Source organism: Salvelinus alpinus, chromosome 2, assembly GCF_045679555.1.
Source record: "Salvelinus alpinus chromosome 2, SLU_Salpinus.1, whole genome shotgun sequence".
Lineage (NCBI taxonomy): Eukaryota > Metazoa > Chordata > Actinopteri > Salmoniformes > Salmonidae > Salvelinus > Salvelinus alpinus.
The window spans coordinates 94,331,667-94,358,102 of NC_092087.1; the positions used below are offsets into that span (position 1 = coordinate 94,331,667).

The window sequence follows — 26,436 nt, forward strand, 5'->3', positions numbered from 1 at the left end:
AGTTTTAAGTAATATTCTTCAATGTTCTGATGGGGAACGACAGTTGACCTGGTCACAAGGCAGTTTTAAGAAATATTCTTCAATGTTCTGATGGGGAACGACAGTTGACCTGGTCACAAGGCAGTTTTAAGTAATATTCTACAATGTTCTGATGGGGAACGACAGTCGACCTGTTCACAAGGCAGTTTTAAGTTATATTCTTCAATGTTCTGATGGGGAACGACAGTTGACCTGTTCACAAGGCAGTTTTAAGTAATATTCTACAATGTTCTGATGGGGAACGACAGTTGACCTGTTCACAAGGCAGTTTTAAGTAATATTCTACAATGTTCTGATGGGGAACGACAGTTGACCTGTTCACAAGGCAGTTTTAAGTTATATTCTTCAATGTTCTGATGGGGAACGACAGTTGACCTGGTCACAAGGCAGTTTTAAGTAATATTCTACAATGTTCTGATGGGGAACGACAGTTGACCTGGTCACAAGGCAGTTTTAAGTTATATTCTTCAATGTTTTGATGGGGAACGACAGTTGACCTGTTCACAAGGCAGTTTTAAGTAATATTCTACAATGTTCTGATGGGGAACGACAGTTGACCTGTTCACAAGGCAGTTTTAAGTAATATTCTACAATGTTCTGATGGGGAACGACAGTTGACCTGGTCACAAGGCAGTTTTAAGTTATATTCTTCAATGTTCTGATGGGGAACGACAGTTGACCTGGTCACAAGGCAGTTTTAAGTAATATTCTACAATGTTCTGATGGGGAACGACAGTTGACCTGGTCACAAGGCAGTTTTAAGTAATATTCTACAATGTTCTGATGGGGAACGACAGTTGACCTGTTCACAAGGAAGTTTTAAGTTATATTCTTCAATGTTTTGATGGGGAACGACAGTTGACCTGTTCACAAGGCAGTTTTAAGTAATATTCTACAATGTTCTGATGGGGAACGACAGTTGACCTGTTCACAAGGCAGTTTTAAGTAATATTCTACAATGTTCTGATGGGGAACGACAGTTGACCTGGTCACAAGGCAGTTTTAAGTAATATTCTACAATGTTCTGATGGGGAACGACAGTTGACCTGGTCACAAGACAGTTTTAAGTAATATTCTCCAATGTTCTGATGGGGAACGACAGTTGACCTGTTCACAAGGCAGTTTTAAGTTATATTCTTCATTTTTCTGATGGGGAACGACAGTTGACCTGGTCACAAGGCAGTTTTAAGTTATATTCTACAAGAAACAAGAGCAATAAATCACTAATTTAAAAGTAAGAAAACTGGATGTACCAATCCTGGATGGCCCCTTTAAGTTAGGTTTTGGTTTGGGTAAGCTGATCCTAGATCTGTGACTAAGGACCACTAACATGGCTGAACTATACAGTAATTTACTGTATCCTGATCCTAGATCTGTGCCTAACGACATCTACAATGGCAGAGCTGTACAGTAATTTACTGTATTCTGATCCTAGATCTGTGCCTAACGACCTCTACAATGGCAGAACTGTACAGTATATTGTTACTACTTTATTCCTAAACCTATACAACTATTGAAACAACTTTAACCCAACACCTAGCAACCTCGTAAAGCTGTTCAGATCTCTTGGCGTAACGGCTAATTTGTTAGGTTAACAGTTGCTTTACCCAGACTTAAGTCCAGGTCAGGTTCGCTACACTATATTTTGTTGGCCAGTTATAAACAAACCTAGAGTTTTAAGATGGAGCCATGAGTGACAATCCCTGTTAGAGAATCCAGATTTCCTGTTTATTCCCTCCTGATTCCTGAAATCTTCCCACTGGGATTTCTAAAACACCTGTTGATAAATGCTGTTTTTGGACAAAAGCACTGCAAGTGTTCACAACAATTTTTACATTATCTCATTATATACATAGAGGTGAACATGGTAACACTTGATAATAACTATCATGAATAAACCTTTTAACGATTTCTAAACTCTTAACAACTATATTGTACATTTATCAACATGTATAAGAATGCATAAGCGTAAGAATTTATTATAATCAATTTAAGCTTCCTAGAAAGTGTGTGCCCTCAGGCCTGGAGGGAAGCAAAAGTCATTCCGCTACTTAAGAATAATGAAGCACCCTTTACAGGCTCAAAAGGCCGACCAATCAGCCTGTTACCAACCCTTTGTAAACTTTTGGAAAAAAGGTTGTGTTATGGCTTTACACCCCCTGCTATATTGTGGATAAAGAGTTACCTGTCTATCAGAACACAGAGGGTTTTCTTTAATGGAAGCCTCTAGAACATAATCCAGGTAGAATTGGAATTCTAGGCCCCTTACTTTTTTTTCATTTTTTTTTACTAATGACGTCAAATCAAATCAAATGTTATTTGTCACATGCACCGAATACAACCTTACAGTGAAATACTTACTTACAAGCCCTAACCAACAATGCTTAAAAAATATATATAAAAAAAATACGAATAACAAATAAAAGTAACACATAATTAAAGAGCAGCAGTAAAATAACAATAGCGAGGCTATATACAGGGGGTATCGGTACAGAGTCAATGTGCGGGGGTACTGGTTATTTGAGGTAATTGAGGTAGGTAGAGTTATTAAAGTGACTATGCATAGAATAAAAGAATAAAAGAGAGTAGTAGCAGTGTAAAAGAGGGGGGGGGGGGCAATGCAAATAGTCTGGGTAGCCATTTGACTAGATGTTCAGGAGTCTTATGGCTTGGGGGTAGAAGCTGTTAAGAAGCCTCTTGGACCTAGACTTGGTGCTCCGGTACCGTAGCAGAGAGAACAGTCCATGACTAGGGTGGCTGGAGTCTTTGACAATTTTTCGGGCCTTCCTCTGACACCGCCTGGTATAGAGGTCCTGGATTGCAGGAAGCTTGTTCCCAGTGATGTACTGGCCTACCCTCTGTAGTGCCTTGTGGTCGGAGGAACTCCCCTCTGTAGTGCCTTGTGGTCGGAGGCCGAGCAGTTGACATACTTTGGGGTAAAGGCAGTGTGTCTCTGCATGCGGATGACTCAACACTATATATGTCAGCTACTACAGTGACTGAAATGGCTGCAACACTTAACAAAGAGCTGCAGTTAGTTTCAAAATGTGTGGCAAGGAATAGCCGAGAGTTGTACGCAGAGAGCTAACACTAATAATATGCGTGTCAAACTTTCCTGGCTCAAAGTGGAGGAGAGATTGACTTCCTCAATACTTGTATTTATGAGATGAATGGACATGTTGAAAGCACTGAACTGTCTGTTTGAACTACTGACACAAAGCTCGGACACCCATACATACCCCACAAGACATGCCACCAGAGGTCTCTTCACAGTCCCCAAGTCCAGAACAGACAATTGGACGTGCACAGTACCACATAGAGCCATGACCACATGGAACTCTATTCCATATCAAGTAACTAATGCAAACAGTAAAAATAGATTTAAGAAACAGATAAAAATACACCTTATGGAAAAGTGGGACTGTTAAGCAACACAAACATAAGCACAGACACACTCATACACACACAATAACATATCCACTATACACACACTTACACGTGGTTCTTGTGTTGTAGATGTGTGGTTGTGTAGTAGGGCTCTGAGGGCACACACTTAGTGTGTTGTGAAATCTGTTGTGAATGTTTTGTAATTTTTTTAAACTGCTTTAATGTTGCTGGACCCCAAGAAGAGTAGCTGCTGCCTTGGCTGGAACTAATGGGGATCCTTAATAAATACAAATACAACACACACCACACCACACAACACACCACAACAACACAACACAACACACACCACAACACAACACAACACATACAAATGAAAACTGTCACATCCTTATCCTGTTCATAGTAGATCCAAGTTGTTGCCATGGGTAACCATGTTTACCATCAGATACTAACTAACTAAGATACAAATGAAGACATGAGACAGAGAGGAAGTTGAGGTGGAGATTAAAACACCCAGAAACACACAGCACACCAGTGCTGAAATATTACCATGGTAACCATCCTAGCACGCATCCCAAATGACAGCCTATTATATAGCGCTCTATGGGCCCTGGTCTAATGTAGTGCACTATATAGGGAATAGGGCCCTGGTCTAATGTAGTGCACTATATAGGGAAAAGGGTGTCATTTGGGCCTCAGCACTAGAAAGAGGAAGCTGCCAGTGGAATAACGGTTTCTACAGCAACAGAGGAAAGTCCCTACTGTAATATAAGCACCACACTCAGATCAGTTTATATAGTCCCTTACTGATCATCATTATCCAGGCTTACACAGTAAAACTGAACCTAGACCTGTCCTTATGGGGCGGTTTGCAGTGGCACAACAGTGACCTCTGTTTGAGGAAGTAGCATTGGGTTCAGTGAAGTTAGTAGCCTCTCTAACAGTCTATATCAGGGTTGACACTCATTTTCCGAAGTCAGCAGCTAATCTTCCTCCTCCAGCAAAATTAAGGCAATTTTAAAAACATGACAATATATTCATAACAGATTTCACAACATATTAAGTGTGTGTCCTCAGGCCTCTACTCTACTACCACTTATCTACAACACAAAATCCATGTGTGTCACGGCCGTTTAAAGGAGTGGACCAATGCGCAGCGCTTTGAGCGTACATACTTGTTTATTTAACGATGTCGCCAACAAAACAATCAACCGACACGTGAAGCCAACGTAGTGCTCACAGGCAACTAAACATGGACAACTACCCACAAAACCAACATGGAAAATGGCAACCTAAATAGGCTCCCCAATCAGAGACAACGATAAACAGCTGTCTCTGAATGGGAACCCACTCAGGCCACCATAAACCTACATACCCCTAGACAATACAAAATCCCCATAGATAACCAAAAAACCCTAGACAAGACTAAAACCCCTAGACAATACAAAAACTAAACAAACCACCCCTTGTCACACCCTGCCCTAACCAAATAATAAAGAAAGCAAATATAACTAAAGTCAGGGCGTGACAATGTGTACATGTGTGTATACTGCGTATGTTATCTTGTGTTTATATGCATTTGTCTATGTTTGTGTTGCTTCACAGTCCGCGCTGTTGCATAAGGTGGATTTTTTTTAATTCAAATTTTACTGTTGGCATGAGTTACTTGATGTGGAATAGAGTTCGATATAGTCTTGGCTCTATGTAGTACTGTGCTCCTCCCATAGTCTGTTCTGGACTTACAGCTCAGGCAGGCATCAGATTGCTGCTATGTCATGTGATGGGTGCAGCTGTGAGTTCAGGCAGACGTCTGGATTGGAATGTGGCCAAAGATTGGGGTCATGGGGTTAGAGGTCAGGAGTCGGGGTTAGAGGTCAGATGGCAGGGCTCAGGGGTCAGGGCTAGCATGGCCTCAGCCGTCTCATCTGTGTCGGGCGCAGTGTTGTTACCGTGGTTACTGAGCCCTGACGGACAGGTGTATCGACCAGGTGTTCTCGTGCACATGCCCAGAGGGCCACGCACCGACGGAACCCACACACACTCATCCTCATCTGTAGTGGACAGATCGAATCCCCGAGCTGACAAGATAAAAGAATCTGTCATTCAGGCCCTGAACAAGGCAGTTAACCCACTGTTCCCCAGTAGGCAGTCATTGTAAATGAACATTTGTTTTTAACATACTTGTTAAATAAAGGTTCAATAAAAATAATAAAAGGTATCTTTATACTGTAAAGTACTACAGTCTCACTAACTGTTCTCCTAAGTCAAATGCCTCAGCAAGCCTTTCAAAAGGAAATGTACACAATCTGTAATGGCTCTGTAATACCAGACGCTGGGAGACGAGAAGTACGTACAGGGAATGATTATTTATTGGATTAACAGATTAAAAACAGGAAAAGCGTCTGGACAGGAGAAACGTAACAACATCAATGCAGACACGGGAAATGAACTGGAGGGGGTGACAGATATAGGGTAGATAATCAATGAAGTGATGGAGCCCAGGTGAGTCCGATGAAGCGCTGGGGTGCGTAATGATGGTGAGAGGTGTGCGTAATGATGAGCCGCCTGGCGACCTCGAGCGCCAGAGGGGGGGAGCGGGAGCAGACGTGACAAAATCATTGGTAAACTCATCAGAAAACTTGATATTGGACATCCCATCAGTCCTGGAAGAAAGAAAATAAACATGTGCTTAGTTTTCACTACATCTTAGTCAGTCCTAAACAGTCTTCATCTTAATCGAGCTTATAGCATCTTGGGCAAGAAGTCTTGATTAAACCATGTGTATACACAATCATACTTCAGACACATCAGATGATACCGTGTCCCATTAAGCGGAACAGGCACCTTTTAAAGTAAATAATCCCAGAGCTCTTTTCTTGTCGTCTTATCATTTTGAACCTGTTGCATTGACATGCAGAACCAGTGAAAAGTTTGGACACACCTACTCATTCAAGGGTTTTTCTTTATTTTTACTATTTTATACATTGTAGAATAATAGTGAAGACATCAAAACTATTAAATAACACATATGGAATCATGTCGTAACTAAAAAAGTTTGGAACAAATCAAACTATATTTGATGTTTTAGATTCTTCAAAGTAGCCACCCTTTGCCTTGATGACAGCTTTGCACACTCTTGGCATTCTCTAAACCAGCTTCACCTCGAATGCTTTTCCAAAAGTCTTGAAGGAGTTCCCACATATGCTTAGCACTTGTTGGCTGCTTTTCCTTCACTATGCGGTCCAACCCATCCCAAACCATGTAAATTGGGTTGAGGTCGGGTGATTGTGGAGGCAAGGTCATCGGATGCAGCACTCTGTCACTTTCCTTCTTGGTCAAATAACCCTTACACAGCCTGGACGTGTGTTGGGTAATTGTCCTGTTGAAAAACAAATGATAGTCCCACTAAGTGCAAACCAGATTGGATGGCGTATCACTGCAGAATGCTGTGGTAGCCATGCTGGTTAAGTGTGCCTTGAATTCTAAATAAATCACAGACCGTGTCACCAGCAAAGCACCCCCACTCCATCACACCTCCTCCTCCATGCTTCACGGTGGGAACCACACATGCGGAGATCATCCGTTCACCTACTCTGTGTCAAACAACGACATGGCGGTTGGAACCAAAAATCTCAAATTTGGACTCATCAGACCAAAGGACACATTTTCACCGGTTTAACCTGTCTGGCTCTGGGGTTCCGCAGGCGGAACTCCTCCCACATTCCACTGAAAAGGCAGAGCGCGAAATTCAAAATATATTTTTTAGAAATATTTAACTTTCACACATTAACAAGTCCAATACAGCATTTGAAAGATACACATCTTGTGAATCCAGCCAACATGTCCGATTTTTTAAATGTTTTACAGTGTAAACACAATATAGCATTATATTAGCTTACTACAATAGCCTACCACACTACCGCATTCATTCATCAAGGCACGTTAGCGATAGCAATAGGCACGTTAGCGATCGTAACAAACCAGCAAAAGATATATAATTTTTGACTAACCTTGATAAGCTCCATCAGATGACAGTCCTATAACATCAGGTTATACATACACTTATGTTTTGTTCGAAAATTTGTATATTTAGAGCTGAAATCAGTGGTTACACACTGTGCTAACGTAGCATCTTTTTCCCAGAATGTGCGGATATTTCTATTAGACTCTCACCTATTCTGACCAAATAACTATTCATAAACATTACAAAAAAATACATGTTGTATAGGAAATGATAGATACACTAGTTCTTAATGCAATCGCAGTGTTAGAATTCTAAAAATAACTTCTTTACGACATAAGGCTTAGGTTATGGCGAGATAGTGACCAAAACCTGAGCGCAAAACTAATAGTACACAGGTCGACAGATATATGAAATAGAATCATAAAATGAGTTCTACTTTTTATGAGCTTCCATCAGAATGTTGTACAAGAGGTCCTTTGTCAGGAACAATCGTTGTTTGGTTTTAGAATGTCCTTTGTCCCTCTTGAATTAGCAAGCGCACTAGCCAATTGGCAAGTAGCTCTCCATCGTCAACAAACACAGACAACGCAACACGCCTAACGTCCCGAAAAAATATCAATATTCTAATAAAACTATATTGAAAAAACATACTTTACGATGATATTGTGACATGTATCAAATAAAATCAAAGCCGGAGATAGTATTCGCCCGTAACGACAGCTTTTCAGAAGGCAATTACAGGTCCCTCCACGCGCCTTCCAAAAAACCTAAAATGGAGGACACGTCATTCCAAGAGGGTTCATTCCATCTCAGGCCAAGATAATCAACTCATTTCTTCTCTCAGTTCCTCTTGACATCTAGGGGAAGGTGTATGACGTGCACGTATAGTCATACGTATCATGCCCATTTATAGGCAGGTCCCTAAACAGAGCATCGAATTCAGACTTTCCACTTCCTGGTCAGAAAGTGTGCTGCCAAAAGAGTTCTGTTTTACCCACAGACAAAATTCAAACGGTTTTAGAAACTAGAGAGTGTTTTCTATCCAATAGTAATAATAATATGCATATTGTACGAGCAAGAATTGAGTACGAGGCCGTTTAAATTGGGAACGATTTTCCCCCAAAGTGTAAATAGCGCCCTCTGGTCCTCATCAGGTTAATGTCTATTTCTTGTGTTTCTTGGTGCAAGCAAATCTCTTATTATTTAGTAGTGGTTTCTTTGCAGCAATTTGACCATGAAGGCCTGATTCATGCAGTCTCCTCTGAACAGTTGATGTAGAGATGTGTCTGTTACTTGAACTCTGTGAAGCATTTATTTGGGCTGTAATTTCTGAGGCTGGTAACTATAATACTTATCCTCCGCAACAAAGGTATTTCTGGGTTTTCCTTTCCTGTGGCGGTCCTCATGAGATCCAGTATCATCATAGCGCTTGATGTTTTTTGTGACTGCACTTGATGAAACTTTCAAAGTTCTTGAAATTTCCCACATTGCCTGACCTTCATGGCTTAAAGTATTGATGAGCTGTTGTTTCTCTTTGCTTATTTGAACTGTTCTTGCAATAATGTGGACTTGGTCTTTTACCAAATAGGACTATCTTCTGTGTACCACCCCTACCTTGTCACAACACAAGTGATTGGCTCAAACACATTAAGAAGGAAATACATTTCTCAAATTAACTTTTAACAAAACAAACCTGTTAATTGAAATGCATTCCAGTGTACTATCTCATAAAGCTGTTTGAGAGAATGCCAAGAGTGTGCAAAGCTGTCATCAACACAAAAGGTGGCTACTTTTTAAATTTGTTTTACACTTTTTTGGTTACTACATGATTCCATATGTGTTATTTCATAGTAGAAAATAGTAAAAATAATGAAAACCCTTGAAGGAGTAGGCGTGTCCAAACTTTTGACTTGTACTGTATGCTCTTTCTGTCCCAACTGTCACAGAGTCTCTGTCCCAAATGTCCCTTACAGTCTGTTTGAGTTCAGTCAGTACCATTCATTTTCACTGGCGGCTTATCTATTTGTCCACAGCTTATCTTTAACCCAAACGACAGATGGAAGCCTCTGATATGATATGAGTCTCAATTCCTCTTTTCCTCATGTGACCTTGTATTATAACACACTTCTTCAAAGTACTAAGACACCACATTATTAAAGTTCTGAAAGCCACTGATAACATATTACATTAACAAATCTCTAGTAACCCATTATAATATTCATACAGTATATTCGGTAATAGTTCTCTCTCCTTCTTTATCTCTGTCCTTTTATATCACGCAGAATCCCTATATAATGTTAAAAACTCAGCTCACAGAATTGGTTGGGGTAATCATTCAGACACGCACCTCTTTCACACCGGGACTAGTCCCCTGACAGCTCTCATTCACTCAGTACAAATAATATCTCTAATTGTCCAAATTTCAGTCCTTCGTTGAACTTCAGCTTACCAATTATTTTCCAAATATCAATCTGTTATTATCCACATTTCAATCTCTCAATTTCCAAATTTCAAACATATTAATCAATAAATCTATGTTTTGTTCAAAACATTTGCATATTTGAGGTATAAATCAGTTTTACATTGCAGCTACAATCGGAAATAGCACCGAAGCAGCTAGAACAATTACAGAGACCAAATTGAAATACTAAATACTCATCATAAAACATTTATGAAAAATACATGATATACAGCAAATGAAAGACAAACATCTTGTGAATCCAGCCAATATTTCCGATTCTTTAAGTGTTTTACAGCGAAAACACAATATAGCATTATATTAGCTTACTCCAATAGCCAACCACACAACAGCATTGATTCAAGCCAACAGTAGCGATAACGAATAAACCAGCAAAAGATATTAATTTTTTCACTAACCTTCATAAACTTCATTAGATGACAGTCCTATAACATCATATTACACTATACAAATATGGTTTGTTCGAAAATTTGCATATTTAGAGCTGAAATTCGTGGTTATACAATGTGACCATGTAGCAATTATTTTCCAGAATCTCCGTATATGTTTCTGACACTCAGCTATTCTGACCAAATAACTATTCATAAACGTTACTAAAAAATACATGTTGTATAGGAAATGATAGATACACTAGTTCTTAATGCAATCGCCGTGTTAGAATTCTAAACATAACTTCAGTACGACATGCAGCTTACGTTATAGCGAGAGAGTGCACAAAATCTGGGCGCAAACTAATAGTAAACATGTTCGACAGATAAATGAAATAACATCATAAATGGGTCCTACTTTTGATGATCTTCCATCAGAATGTTGTACAAGGGGTCCTTTGGCCAGAACAATCGTTGTTTGGTTTTAGAATGTTCTCTTCTCCAGTCAATTAGCAAGGAAAGCTAGCCAAGTGGCGCTAAGCTCTACTTCGTGAACAAACGCAGACAACGCAACACGCCTAACCTCCCGAAAAAATTTCAATAATCTAATAAAACTATATTGAAAAAACATACTTTACGATGATATTATCACATTTATCAAATAAAATCAAAGCCGGAGATATAAAACGTCTATAACGAATGCTTTTCAGAAGCCAATAGTGGTGACCTTTATGCGCATCCTGAACAGAGGAATTCTGGGGTCATGTCATTCAAAGCTATCTCTTTTGACCATAGAAATACCTAGAAACCCCATTTCACCTCTCACAGCCTATTGACATCTAGTGGAAGGCGTATGAAGTGCATGTATACTAATAGATATAAAGCACATTTATAGGCAGGCCCGGGAACAGAGCCCTCGATTTAAGATTTTTCACTTTCTGACAGGAAGTTTGCTGCAAATGAGTTCTGTTTTACTCACAGATATAATTCAAACGGTTTTAGAAACTTGAGAGTGTTTTCTATCCAATAGTAATAATAATATGCATATTGTACGAGCAAGAATTGAGTACGAGGCCGTTTGAAATGGGCACCTTTTATCCAGGCTACTCAATACTGCCCCTGCAGCCCAAAGAAGTTAACCCGTCATTTCAACACTCAACACAACTCTCACATCCACATTCACTTAGTACTATTCCCCAACACACTCAGTAATCCCCCTGGTTACACCTTATGCATCATCAACCATTCTATTGTCGTTACTTTCTTCTGCGGTTCCTCTATAGTCTCTTTAGTAGCTTTAGTATCTTTAGTCCCTCAGTATCGAAAGTCTCAATAGTCTATATAGACATAAATGCTTTAATCTCTGTGGTTGCCATAGTAGCTGTTGTCCCTATAGTTTCTATAGTCCCTTAGAATCTATAGTCTCTATGGACTGTATAGTTTTCCCATACATTCATACACATATACAGTATGTAGTGATGTTTCCAGCTAAAGCAGTCAATTAATCAATCAATCAAGAGAAGACACATACACACAATGATGCCCTCTTGTGGCACTCACCTTCACAGTGTGAGAGAATCTGAACCCAGGTTGACACTGGCAGTGGTAGCTCCCGAAGGTGTTGAGGCAAATGGCGTTCATGCCACAAACCTGAGGTGTCTCCTGGCACTCATCGAGGTCTGAAGAGAGAAGGAAACATGTTGGTAGGGCAGTGAATCCCTAACCTCTCATCCAGTGATTCCCTAACATCTCATCCAGTAAATCCCTAACTTGTCCTCCAGTGATTCCCTAACCTCTCCACCAGTGATTCCCTAACCTCTCCTCCAGTGATTCCCTATCTTCTCCTTCAGGGATTCCCTAACCTCTCCTCCAGTGACTCCCTAACCTCTCCTCCAGTGACTCCCTACTCTTTCCTCCAGTTATTCAGTCAGCTCTCCTCCAGCGACTCCCTAACCTCTCCTCCAGTGATTCCCTAACCTCTCCTCCAGTGATTCCCTAACCTCTCCTCCAATGATTCCCTAACATTTCCTCAAGTGACTCACTCAGTTCTACACCAGTGAACCCTTAACCTCTCCTTCAGTGACAACCGCACCTCTCCTCCAGTGATGCTCTACCCTCTCCTCCAGTGACTCCCTCAGCTTTCCTCCAGTGACTCCCTCAGCTCTCCTCAAGTGATCCCCTAACCTCTCCTCCAGTGATTCCCTAACCTCTCCTAATCTTTCCTCCAGTGATTCCCTAACCTCTCCTCCAGTGACTCCCTAACCTCTCCTCCAGTGATTCCCTAACCTCTCCTCCATTGACTCCCTAACCTCTCCTCCAGTGATTCCCTATCCTCTCCTCAAGTGATTCCCTAACCTCTCCTCCAGTGACTCCCTAACCAATCCTCCAGTGACTCCCTAACCTCTCTTCCAGTGATTCCCTAACCTCTCCTCCAGTGACACCCTAACCAATCCTCCAAGGACTCCCTAACCTCTCCTCCAGTAATTCACTAACCCCTCCTCCATGGATTCCCTAACCTCTCCTACAGTGATGCTCTAACCTCTCCTTCAGTGATTCCCTAACCTCTCTTACATTGATGCTCAAACCTCTCCTCCAGTGATTCCTTAACACATCCTCAACTGATTCCCTACCCTTTCCTCCAGTGATTCCCTAACAGTTCCTCCCGGTATTCCATAACCCTTCCTCCAGTGATTCCCTAACATTTCCTCCAGGTATTCCACAACCCTTCCTCCAGTGATTCCCTAACCTTTCATCCAGTGACGCTCTACCCTCTCCTCCAGTGATTCCCAGCCTTTCCTCCAGTGATTCAGTGAGCTCTCCTCCAGCTACTCCCTAAACTCTCCTCCAGTGATTCCCTAACCTTTCCCCCAGTGACTCCCTCAGCTCTACACCAGTGATTCCTTAACCTCTCCTAACCTCTCCTCCAGTGAGTCCCTAACCTCTCCTCCAGTGACTCCCTAACCTCTCCTCCAGTGATTCCATATCATCTCCTCCAGTGATTCCCTAACCTCTCCTAACCTCTCCTCCAGTGACTCCCTAACACCTCCTCCAGTGACTCCCTAACCCCTCCTTCAGTGACCCCCTAACCTCTCCTCCAGTGACTCCCTAACCTCTCCTCTAGTGACTCCCTAACCTCTCCTCCAGTGACTCCCTAATCTCTCATGCAGTGACTCCCTAACCTCTCCTCCAGTGATTCCCTAACCTCTCCTCCAGTGACTCCCTAACCTCTCCTCCAGTGAGTCCCTAACCTCTCCTCCAGTGACTCCCTAACCTCTCATCCAGTGATTCCCTAACCTCTCCTCCAGTGATTCCCTAATCTCTCCTACAGTTCCTGGACAGTCCACGTGTTGGATGTATTCCAGAACTAACGTAGCTGAATTAACGAATGAAAGTCTTGATGATCAGGTGACCATTAGAGTCAGCTGTGCTAGTTGTGGAATACATCAAAGAAGAGGACAGTCTGTGGTTCCAGAGGAGAAGTTGGAGAATCACTGATCTACAAATATGGCACAGAAAAGAGAAGATATTGCAAAAGTAATGTTTTATTTCTTGACACACATGGTCGTTGCTGTTTCTTCCACATGAACACAAAAATACATGTAGTAACATTTAGAATAGCATCAAAACTGCACAAATAAAATGACTCTGCCAAAGTAATGGTTTGTTCCCTTGACATGTAACATTCTCTCTCTCTCTCTCTCACACACACACACACACACACACACACACACACACACACACACACACACACACACACACACACACACACACACACACACACACACACACACACACACACACACACACACACACACACACACACACACACACACACACACACACACACACACACACACACAGACACACATTTGAATACTCACCCTTACACTCCCCAGTGAGAGGAGAAAACTTGAAAGTCGTTGTGGATACAAACCCAGGTAGACACTGACAGTAGAAGCTCCCCTGTGTGTTGTAACACGTGGTATTACTTCCACAGGGTGGGGCACTGTCCCACTCTTTACACTCATCTACATCAACACATAATTTTGTCCCATTGGCTATTAAGCCCCCGGGGCAAACTATGGCCTCTAGATTCCCCAGTAGACTGAAATGAAGACCTGTGAGAAGAGAGGGAGGAGAAAGAAGGGGAGAGAGAGAGAGAGATATTCAAGTTATTCAACCAGTTTCCTACTAGCCCGGTCTGAAAGTACTAGCCTCGGGCTAGCTTCATTCCCATCCCTGTAACACTCTGGACCTCGTTGGGATGCAATAATTATTATTAGTTTTTACAATTTGTTCCCAAATGGCACTCTATTCCATAGGCTCGTGTACTATAGGCCCATGGGTATAATCACTAGTAATATACTTATTCTTCACATTGCAACTTTAGCTAGGTTACTAAACTGAAGAATAGGAGAGAAGACAGAGATATTATAACTAGGTTACTAAACTGAAGTATTGTAGAGAAGTCAGAGATATTATAGCTAGGTTACTAAACATAAAGGGGAATATCTTTCAAAAACTATCTTTTTGTATTTGTTTCATTATGTTTTGCATGTCACTAGTAACGATGTCAAGATTTTGGACTTTTAAGAAGAAAATTGTCTCGGCCACATCATTTATGATAATGTATCTACAGTATATCACTGAACACAGAGTGAGTCCATGCAAATTATTATGTGACTTGTTAAGCACATTTTTACTACTGAACTTATTTAGGCTTGTCATAACAAAGGGGTTGAGTACTTATTGACTCAAGACATTTCAGCTTTTCATTTCAACATACACACACACACACACACGCACACACGCACACACGCACACACACACACACACACAAACGCACACAGAGAGTGAGGGTCTTTATGAAGTTATATAGACTACCTCCCTTCATCAACAGACACTGTCAGAGTTCATCCCTCTCCCTCCTTCTCTCTCTTTCTGTCTGTCTGTCTGTCTGTCTGTCTGTCTGTCTGTCTGTCTGTCTGTCTGTCTGTCTGTCTGTCTGTCTGTCTGTCTGTCTGTCTGTCTGTCTGTCTGTCTGTCTGTCTGTCTGTCTGTTTGTCTTTCTTTCTCTCCTTTTTCCATCTCTCTTGACCTCTCCCTCTCTTACTCTCTGCCGCGACCCTCTCTTTCCCTCCCTGAGACGTGGATGTAGATTAAGGCAGCTCCCTGTACCTCCATGATTCATAGGGGTTGAGTTAAACACGGAAGACACATTTCTGTTGAATACATTCAGCTGTAAAACTGACACTTAGGAAAAAAAGGTGCTATCTACAACCGAAAAGGGTTCTTCGACTGTCCCCATAGGATAACCATTTGAAGAACCCTTTTTGGTTCCAGGAAGAACTCTTTTGGGTTCCATGTAGAACCCTTTCCACAGAGGGTTCTACATGGAAACCAAAAGAGTTCTACATTGAACCAAAAAGTAAAAACACTTTATGGGGACAGTCAAAGAACCCCTTTGGAAGCATTTCTTCTAAGAGTGTAGGTATTCCCTTGAACTCCTTCTCTGTATATTTCATCTCATGTTTTAGTCAGTAGCTCTCTCTGCCCCTCTCCCACCCCTCCCTGCTTGATCTCTCTCTCTCCCCCTCTCCCCTCTGTCATATTATGGTAATACACTGTGTTGTAATGATGTGCAAATAGTTAAAGTACAAAAGGGAAAATAAATAAACATCTATATAGGTTGTATTAACAATGGTGTTTGTTATTCACTGGTTGCATTTTCTTTTGGCAACAGGTCACAAATCTTGCTGCTGTCATGACTTCCACCGAAGTCGGTTCCTCTCCTTGTTCGGGCAGTGTTTGGTGGTCGGGCAGTGTTCAGCGGTTCTCCGGTCTTCTGGCCATCGTCGATCCACTTTTTATTTTCCATTTTGTTTTGTCTTGTTTTCCTACACACCTGGTTCTCATTTCCCTCATTAAGTGTTGTATATTTAACCCTCTGTTCCCTCCATGTCTTCGTGTGGTATTGTTTGTTGTAAGTGCTTGTGCACATGGTTACTGGTGCGCGTCGGGTTTTGTACCCATGTTGGTTTATTCTTGATGCTGTTGGTTTTTGAATTTAAACTGTTCCGGCTATTACCGAGTTCTGCTCTCCTGCATCTGACTTCACTGCCACCAGTTACGCACCCCTTTACAGCTGCTGTGATTGCACACTGCAGAATATATGGGAGTTTAACGTCTTATGGCTGCAAGGCAAAGTGTTGAGTGGCCAATGAAATCGTGCCCATTTCAAACGGCCTCCTACTCAAATCTTGCTCGTACAATATGAATATTATTATTCTTTTTGGATAGAAAACACTTTCTAGTTTCTAAAAGAGTTGGAATTATTTCTCTGAGTGAAACAGAAGTCCTTCTGTAGCACTTTTCCTGACCAGGAAGTGAAATGTCAGAAATCGATGCTCTTTTCAACTTGATGCCTATACATGGTCTTGACACTTAGGAGTCTGCTGACACTCTATACGCCTTCCTATTGGTGTAAAGAGGATGTCAGAGAAGAAATTTTTGTGCTCATCTTGTTCTGTGGTGGAAAAAAACCTATTTCTTTGACGTGACCGTCCACTTCCGGTACTCTGAAGGAAGTGGGATTGACTTCTGTTTTGCCTTCGTAACGAACGGCTAACATCTCCGGCTCAATTTTTTTTTTGATACATGTGACCATATCATCGTAATGTATGTTTTTTCAATATAGTTTAATCAGATTATTTAAACTTTATTCGGGAGTTTTGCCGTGTTCCGTCCTCTGACTGTGTTTACGTTGGAGAAATTTATGCCACTCGGCTAGTGCCCATGCTAATTGAAGAGGGAAATTTGCCATTCTGAATCGAAACAACGACTCATCTGGACAGAGGACACCTTCTTCAACATTCTGATGAAAGATCAGCAAAAGTAAGACCCATTTTATGATGTTATTTCATATATCTGTCGTGCATGTGAACTGGCCGTGGGCGCCCAATTGTGTCTGTCTATTGTAGCTACGCTAATATAGCGATACATTTTGTTTTCGCTGTAAAACATTTAATAAATCGGAAATATTGTTTGGAATCACAAGATGCCTGTCTTTCAATTGCTGCAGACTATGTATTTTTCAGAAATGTTTTATGATGAGTAATTACCTATTTGACGTGTCTGTAAATATTATGGCTGCTTTCGGTGCAATTTCGGATTGTAGCTGAAATGTAAACTATGGTTTATACATGAAATATGCACATTTTTCGAACAAAACATATGCTATACAATAAATATGTTATCAGACTGTCATCTGATGAATTTGTTTCTTGGTTAGTGGCTATTTATATCTTTATTTGGTCGAATTTGTGATAGCACCTGATGGAGTAAGAAACTGATGGAGTTAGAAAAGTTGTGACATTTGCTAACGTGGTTAGCTAATAGATTTACATATTTTGTCTTCCCTGTAAAACATTTTAAAAATCGGACATGTTGGCTTGATTCACAAGATGTGCACCTTTCATCTGGTGTCTTGGACTTGTTAATGTGTGAAAGTTAAATATTAAAAAAAATAGATTTTGAATTTCGCGCCCTGCACTTTGAGCTGGATGTTGTCATAAGTGTACCGGTGTCGGGCTGCCCCCGTAAAAGGTTAACTTAATTCTAACCCTAACACTAATTCTAACCTTAACCCTAAACGCCCTAGAAATAGCATTTGACCTTGTGGGGACTAACAAAATGTCCCCAGCTGGTCAACTTTTTGTTCGTTTACTATTCTTGTAGGGACTTCTGGTCCCCACAAAAATAGTTAAACACGTCCACACACACACACACACACACACACACACACACACACACACACACACACACACACACACACACACACACACACACACACACACACACACACACACACACACACACACACACACACACACACACACACACACACACACAAACACAACTAGTCAAGTTCCAAAGATATCCAAGGTTAGACTCACCCAGAACAAGTAGCAGAGTTCTGGACCCCATCTCAAAGTCAGACTGGTATTATATCCAGACAACTAGTAGGATCCTAATAAAACTAGTCCCACAAGAACAATCAGTCTGAGATTAAATCTGATTTACAGTTGAATTCAGACTGAAGAAAATCCCAGTTTAACAAGGTTTTTATTCCGTATGATCCGTGGTGAGAAATTAAATAAAATACTCTCTCAGTGTGAGCAACATGTGGTTAGAAAAAAAAAGAAGTTTTGCTCTCCTCTCTCTGCTCTCTCTTCCTCTTTCTGTTAGAGTGCACCCCTTTCTTTCCGTTTCACCTTCCCCCCTCTCTCTTCCCTTCCTCTCCTTCCCCTTTCTTTCTCTCCATATCTTCTGATAAGTGTATATTTTTCAGTTCTCTCTCTCTGTTACTCTCTCACTCTTAGGTTGACTTCTCTGAATAGTTTCTGAGAGAGAGAGAGAGAGAAATTGGCTTTTTACCAAATTACCGTACAACAGACCATGTATTCACCCTACACACCCTAATTGACAACCAAACAAACCAAAACAATGGCAAAGTCTTCTCATGCTTTGTTGATTTCAAAAAAGCCTTCGTCTCAATTTGGCATGAGGGTCTGCTATACAAATTGATGGAAAGTGGTTTTGGGGGTAAAACATACGACATTATAAAATCCATGTACACAAACAACAAGTGTGCGGTTAAAATTGGCAAAAAACACACACATTTCTTCACACAGGGTCGTGGGGTGAGACAGGGATGCAGCTTAAGCCCCACCCTCTTCAACATATATATCAACGAATTGGCGCGGGCACTAGAACAGTCTGCAGCACCCGGTCTCACCCTACTAGAATCCGAAGTCAAATGTCTGCTGTTTGCTGATGATCTGGTGCTTCTGTCACCAACCAAGGAGGGCCTACAGCAGCACCTAGATCTTCTGCACAGATTCTGTCAGACCTGGGCCCTGACAGTAAATCTCAGTAAGACCAAAATAATGGTGTTCCAAAAGAGGTCCAGTCGCCAGGACCACAAATTCCATCTAGACACCGTTGCCCTAGAGCACACAAAAAAGTATACATACCTCGGCCTAAACATCAGCACCACAGGTAACTTCCACAAAGCTGTGAACGATCTGAGAGACAAGGCAAGAAGGGCCTTCTATGACATCAAAAGGAACATAAATTTCAACATACCAATTAGGATCTGGCTAAAAATACTTGAATCAGTCATAGAGCCCATTGCCCTTTATGGTTGTGAGGTCTGGGGTCCGCTCACCAACCAAGATTTCACAAAATGGGGCAAACACCAAATTAAGACTCTGCATGCAGAATTCTGCAAAAATGTCCTCTGTGTACAACGTAGAACACCAAATAATGCATGCAGAGCAGAATTAGGCCGATACCCACTAATTATCCAAATCCAGAAAAGAGCCGTTAAATTCTACAACCACCTAAAAGGAAGCGATTCCCAAACCTTCCATACCAAAGCCATCACCTACAGAGAGATGAACCTGGAGAAGAGTCCCCTAAGCAAGCTGGTCCTAGGGCTCTGTTCACAAACACAAACACACCCCACAGAGCCCAAGGACAACAGCACAATTAGACCCAACCAAATCATGAGAAAACTAAAATATAATTACTTGACACATTGGAAAGAATTAACAAAAAAACAGAGCAAACTAGAATGCTATTTGGCCCTAAACAGAGAGTACACAGTGGCAGAATACCTGACCACTGTGACTGACCCAAACTTAAGGAAAGCTTTGACTATGTACAGACTCAGTGAGCATAGCCTTGCTATTGAGAAAGGCCGCCGTAGGCAGACATGGCTCTCAAGAGAAGACAGGCTATGTGCACACTGCCCACAAAATGAGGTGGAAACCGAGCTGCACTTCCTAACCTCCTGCCCAATGTATGACCATATTAGAGACACATATTTCCCTCAGATTACACAGATCCACAAAGAATTCGAAAACAAATCCAATTTTGATAAACTCCCATATCTACTGGGTGAAATACCACAGTGTACATCACAGCAGCAAGATTTGTGACCTGTTGCCACAAGAAAAGGGCAACCAGTGAAGAACAAACACCATTGTAAATACAACCCATATTTATGCTTATTTATTTTAACTTGTGTGCTTTAACCATTTGTACATTGTTACAACACTGTACATATATAATATGACATTTGTAATGTCTTTATTGTTTTGAAACTTCTGTATGTGTAATGTTTACTGTTAATTTGTATTGTTTGTTTCACTTTTGTGTATTGTCTACCTCACTTGCTTTGGCAATGTTAACACATGTTTCCCATGCCAATAAAGCCCCTTGAATTGAATTGAATTGAATTGAGAGAGAGAGAGAGAGAGAGAGAGAGAGAGAGAGAGAGAGGGAGAGAGAGGGAGAGAGAGAGAGAGAGAGAGAGAGAGAGAGAGAGAGAGAGAGAGAGAGAGAGAGAGAGAGAGAGAGAGAGAGAGAGAGAGAGAGAGAGAGAGAGAGGAGAGAGAGAGAGAGAGAGGGAGGGAGAGGGAGGGAGAGGGAGAGGGAGGGAGAGGGAGGGAGAGGGAGGGAGAGAGAGTCAACCAGACATCTACTTTAAGCTTAGGCTCTCTGTGTGCTTCCTAAATGACACCATTTTCCCTATATAGAGCACCAGCATTTGATAGTTTTTTTTATTTATTTATTTCACCTTTATTTAACCAGGTAGGCAAATTGAGAACACGTTCTCATTTACAATTGCGACCTGGCCAAGATAAAGCAAAGCAGTTTGACACATACAACAACACATAGTTACACATGGAGTAAAACAAACATACAGTCAATAATACAGTGAAAATAAGTCTATATACAATATGAGCAAGTGAGGTGAGATAAGGGAGGTGAAGGCAAACAAAATATATATATAAATAAATAAAAAAATATATAAAAAGGCCATGGTGGCGAAGTAAATACAATATAGCAAGTAAAAAAAATAACACTGGAATGGTTGGTTTGCAGTGGAAGAAGGTGCAAAGTAGAGATAGAAATAATGGGGTGCAAAGGAGCAAAATAAATAAATACAGTAGGTAAAGAGGTAGTTGTTTGGGCTAAATTATAGATGGGCTATGTACAGGTGCAGTAATCTATGAGCTGCTCTGACAGCTGGTGCTTAAAGCTAGTGAGGGAGATAAGTGTTTCCAGTTTCAGAGATTTTTGTAGTTCGTTCCAGTCATTGGCAGCAGAGAACTGGAAGGAGAGGCGGCCAAAGGAAGAATTGGTTTTGGGGGTGACCAGAGAGATATACCTGCTGGAGCGCGTGCTACGGGTGGGCGTTGCTATGGTGACCAGCGAGCTGAGATAGTATTCTGTATTGGCATTCCCAGATAATTTAAAGCCTTTTTTGTAATAACATAGTATATGGATGGATTTTAAGAAATGTGGTTTAATTCATTTGAATAATATTATGGTGTTTCTCTTCAGAGAAAAACGAAGCCCTCAGGGTTTCTGTTAGAATGGAATGGAAAATATGTTCAATGTCATGGTCGGGACAGTAGGCTACAGGGTTGGAGGATTCTAAATGGTTTGCCTTCATTAGACAACTTTCTTCCAATATGTAAATCAGTGATATTCATTCCCACAGTAATTCGTTATGGATCCATAACTAAATCAACATCTGCATTTTGAAAGAGTATTTTTTATCATTCTTTTATTAACGAAATGTGTTTTATTTGTTTTTTAGGTTACTGTGAAGTCTACTATACATACTGTAGTAGACATGGGAAAGTGCCTAATTCCTTACATAAGGGAGAGCAGGCCACCTAGCTCGGCTACTAGGCTATTCTTTAGTAAAGGTTGAATAGTCTACTGTTCAGCTATTAGCCCCCCTCCCCAACTTGCAACAAATTGTTCCTTTCCCTCTTCCACGTGTCATCATCCTGCTCCTGAGTAGCTCGCTTGTGGGCGTGCTGGCAGGATATGGCAGCATCTTTGGGTGTGTGTCAAGAATTCTGCATACAGCAGAAAGTTTGTATGAAGGTGTGGTTATTTACAGGCTAATTGTTACATGCCATGGAGGTGCATTTGTGTCTTTTTGTCGAGAGTAAAACTATTTTTATTTTCAATCAAAAATAATTGTTCTGAAAGCAACTTTTTTCCGACACGAAGGATGATGGCGTCTCAGGTAAGCAGCACTGGGCGTTCTCCGTCCAACTTCTACATAGCTAGTAGTTAGCTCCTACGATTCAGTGTCGGTTCATAACATTCTACTATATTACATACATACATAATGATAAATCATGCAATTATTATTCTCAAGCTAACCAAAAGTTATTAGCTACGAACGCCTGTTTTCGCCATTTTCTGTTGAATTAATCTAACTTTCTTTCATGGAAACTCATAAGCAGGCCATGTCATTTGTTTCATAGTTGATATATAATCATATTCCATGACAGTGTAATGGTTAGCTTTTTTACAGAAGGACGAAAAAACACAATATGTCTGTCAGGGAATGCCATTCTGATATGTCAGATGAAGAGTTAGACCAGAAAGTCAGTTCCATTAAGGCAAGCATGCCCCATGCAGAATTTAGAATGGCCAAAGGACGTCTCAGAGCAATGGACAGGCTACAATGTGGGGATCCCATGCTTGGTGATAACTACAGTACATGTGTATATAGGACTTGCATCCTTGGCACAATAAAGTTATTATATTCTACTCTATCCATAGGCTTCATTAATGCAATTCAGACTTGAAGTTGATAAAACAACTATGATAGCTGAGGTTCATAGATTGGTAAGAATATTAGTTCAGAACCTAACATTTTAGTGTCCATACACAGATTGGCTACGTACTGTAGCTAGCTACACATCCATAGTCATACATAGTTATTTTTATTCTCCACTACACAATAAGCAAGTAAATAGTTAGCTACCTATGTTACTTCAGCTGCATTGCAAGACAAGCTTACACAATTGTACATTCAACTTGCAGTAAATGCTTCAGCTAGCTAGTGTCTTTACATCCACTGTTTCGCAAGACAACAGCCTGGTTTTCTGGCTAGCTAGCTGCCTAAGGATAACTTGCTAAATAGCGATTTTTGTAAATTTACTTTATGACAAAAAAATGTGCACAAACGTTCGTCTCTACATTAACTAGCATATTCCTCTCAATTGTAAATGTTTTGCTTGACTCATTATGACATTAAACTACTTACATTAGGTTCCACCATAATGTTTTGTCAGCCATCTTCACCCAGTGACGGGTGGATCGCGTCAAATTTGTCATTTGAACCACTCGATATGATTGGTCATGAAAAAACCTTGGGACCCAAATGCATAATGATTGCTCTAACTCCCCTTTGTGGTTGTCTGGAGCAATGAAGCCGTGACGCTCGGTACCTCTAGATCCCGCAGTGTAAGATCGCAACTTTTAAAGGAGGAACCACTGCAGGTCCCGAGGCGAGGCTACATGTAGTCTCTGGGATGCAGAGAGTGGAAGGGCGATTTTACGTGCCACGATGCCACTTAGTCTTTCACACTTTCTCAAGAATGCTACGATTTGATTAAATGTGAGTCAAGACCTGAAAGACGTGTGAGAGACAAACTGGTGGCCATAAGAGAGGTCTGGGACAAGTGGGTGGAGTGTCTGCCCTACCTCTACAACCCTGAGCTTGAAGTAACAATGGATGAGCAACTGGTTCCATTCAGAGGTAAATTTTTCTTTTGATGTCTGTAATGTAACTCCTTTCTGCACTTTCTGCAACTTTCTTAGGCTATACAAGTGCTATCTTTTGCTAAACAAGTTATGTTTACACCTATGCAGTACCTTCAGCAATAATAATAATAATAATAAACCTCTACTTAAGTAAAGAAAACAATTATGACAATTATGTTGTAATTAAAAAACGAGTGGTGTCCACTGATTAAATGCAGTCTTTCTGCAGTGTGAAGAGGGAAAACCCAGATATTCACAAAGTTTGTGATGAATGACAAGTTGTTTCTTCATGCAGAATAGATTTGGGGTTTAAAATTCCATTAAGCTGCTTTATTTTAGGGGTTTAGTGAAGGCGGGTCATTTTTAACCCTTAGGACAAGGGGAGTATACAGAATGTTACGACTACACAAGGGTTAAAAGTAAAAAACGGTATGTACCAATCAAGTGTGTGTTATGGATTTACACCCCCTGCTATATTGTGGATAAAGAGTTACCTGTCTATCAGAACACAGAGGGTGTTCTTTAATGGAAGCCTCTAGAACATAATCCAGGTAGAATCAAGAATTCTAGGCCACTTACTTTTTTAAATGTTTACTAGCGACATCAAATCAAATATTATTTTTTCAAATGCCCTGAATACACCAGGTGTAGAACTTACAGTGAAATGCTGATTACACCAGGTGTAGACCTTACAGTGAAATGCTGAATACACCAGGTGTAGACCTTACAGTGAAATGCTGAATAAACCAGGTGTAGACCTTACAGTGAAATGCCGAATAGAACAGGTGTAGACCCTACAGTGAAATGCTGATTACACCAGGTGTAGACCTTACAGTGAAATGCTGAATAAACCAGGTGTAGACCTTACCGTGAAATGCTGAATACACAAGGTGTAGACCCTACAGTGAAATGCTGAATACAACAGGTGTAGACCCTACAGTGAAATGCTGATTACACCAGGTGTAGACCTTACAGTGAAATGCTTACTTACAAGCCCTAACCAACAATGCTGTTTAATTTTTTTTATAAAAAATACCTAAAAAAGTATACGAATAAGAAACCAAAGTAACAAATAATTAAAGAGCAGCAGAAAAATAACAATAGCGAGGCTATATACATGGAGTACCGGTACAGAGTCAATGTGCGGGGGCACCAGTTAGGTAATTGAGGTAGGTAGAGTTATTAAAGTGACTATGCATAGGTAATAACAGAGAGTAGTAGCAGTGTAAAAGAGGGGGGGGGGGGGGGGCAATGCAAATAGTCTGGGTAGCCATTTGATTAGATGTTCAGGAGATTTACGGCTTGGGGTTAGAAGCTGTTTAGAAGCCTCTTGGACCTAGACTTGACGCTCTGGTACCGTAGCAGAGAGAACAGTCCATGACTAGGGTGGGTGGAACCTTTGACAATCTTTAGGTATAGAGGTCCTGGATGGCAGGAAGCTTGGTCCCAGTGATGTACTGGGACGTACGCACTCCCCTCTGTAGTGCCTTGTGGTCAGAGGCCGAGCAGTTGACATACTTTTGGGTAAAGCCAGTGTGTCTATGCATGCGGATGACTCAACACTATATGTGTCAGCTACTACAGTGACTGAAATGACTACAACACTTAACAAAGAGCTGCAGATAGTTTCAAAAGGTGTGGCAAGGAATAGCCGAGAGTTGTACGCAGAGAGCTAACACTAATGATATGCGTGTCAAACTTTCCTGGCTCAAAGTGGAGGAGAGATTGACTTCCTCAATACTTGTATTTATGAGATGAATGGACATGTTGAAAGCACTGAACTGTCTGTTGGAACTACTGACACAAAGCTCGGACACCCATACATACCCCACAAGACATGCCACCAGAGGTCTCTTCACAGTCCCCAAGTCCAGAACAGACAATTGGAGGAGCACAGTACCACATAGAGCCATGACCACATGGAAGTCTATTCCATATCAAGTAACTAATTCAAACAGTAAAATTAGATTTAAGAAACAGATAAAAATACACCTTATGGAAAAGTGGGACTGTTAAGCAACACAAACATAAGCACAGACACACTCATACACACACAATAACATATCCACTATACACACACTATACACACACGTACACATGGATCTTGTGTTGTAGATGTGTGGTTGTGTAGTAGGGGTCTGAGGGCACACACTTAGTGTGTTGTGAAATCTGTTGTGAATGTTTTGTAATTTTTTTAAACTGCTTTAATGTTGCTGGACCCCAGGAAGAGTAGCTGCTGCCTTGACTGGAACTAATGGGGATCCTTAATAAATACAACACACCACACACCACAACACACACCACAACACACACCGCAACACAACACCACAACACAACAACACACCACAACACAACACAACAACACAACAACACACCACAACACACACCACAACACAACAACCCACCACAACACACAACACAACAACACAACAACACACCACAACACAACACCACAACACAACAACACACCACAACACAACAACACACCACAACACAACACAACAACACAACACAACAACACAACACAACACCACAACAACACACCACAACAC

The 26,436-nt window shown here is 41.0% G+C and overlaps 1 protein-coding gene across 1 annotated transcript; it reads right to left on the reverse strand.

The window, feature by feature from the left end:
* Positions 1–5,773: 5,773 nt before the first annotated feature.
* Positions 5,774–18,482, reverse strand: LOC139545672 (adhesion G protein-coupled receptor L4-like). The gene is made up of 4 exons (XM_071353675.1): positions 18,193–18,482; positions 14,119–14,355; positions 11,798–11,916; positions 5,774–6,089 (listed from the first exon to the last, which is right to left on the reverse strand). Exons 1-4 carry the CDS (start codon positions 18,221–18,223, stop codon positions 6,084–6,086), a joined length of 393 nt encoding a protein of 130 aa, XP_071209776.1. The 5' UTR covers positions 18,224–18,482; the 3' UTR covers positions 5,774–6,083.
* Positions 18,483–26,436: the final 7,954 nt, after the last annotated feature.

Excerpts from the sequence above, each read along its gene's own strand:
- LOC139545672 (XM_071353675.1), bottom strand. The coding sequence starts at position 18,223 with ATGGGGTCCAGAACTCTGCTACTTGTTCTGG. Across the intron at positions 14,356-18,192 it reads AACTCTGCTACTTGTTCTGG|GTCTTCATTTCAGTCTACTG; the intron begins GTGAGTCTAACC and ends CTCTTCTCACAG. Across the intron at positions 11,917-14,118 it reads TCTCACTGGGGAGTGTAAGG|ACCTCGATGAGTGCCAGGAG; the intron begins GTGAGTATTCAA and ends TTCTCTCTTCAG.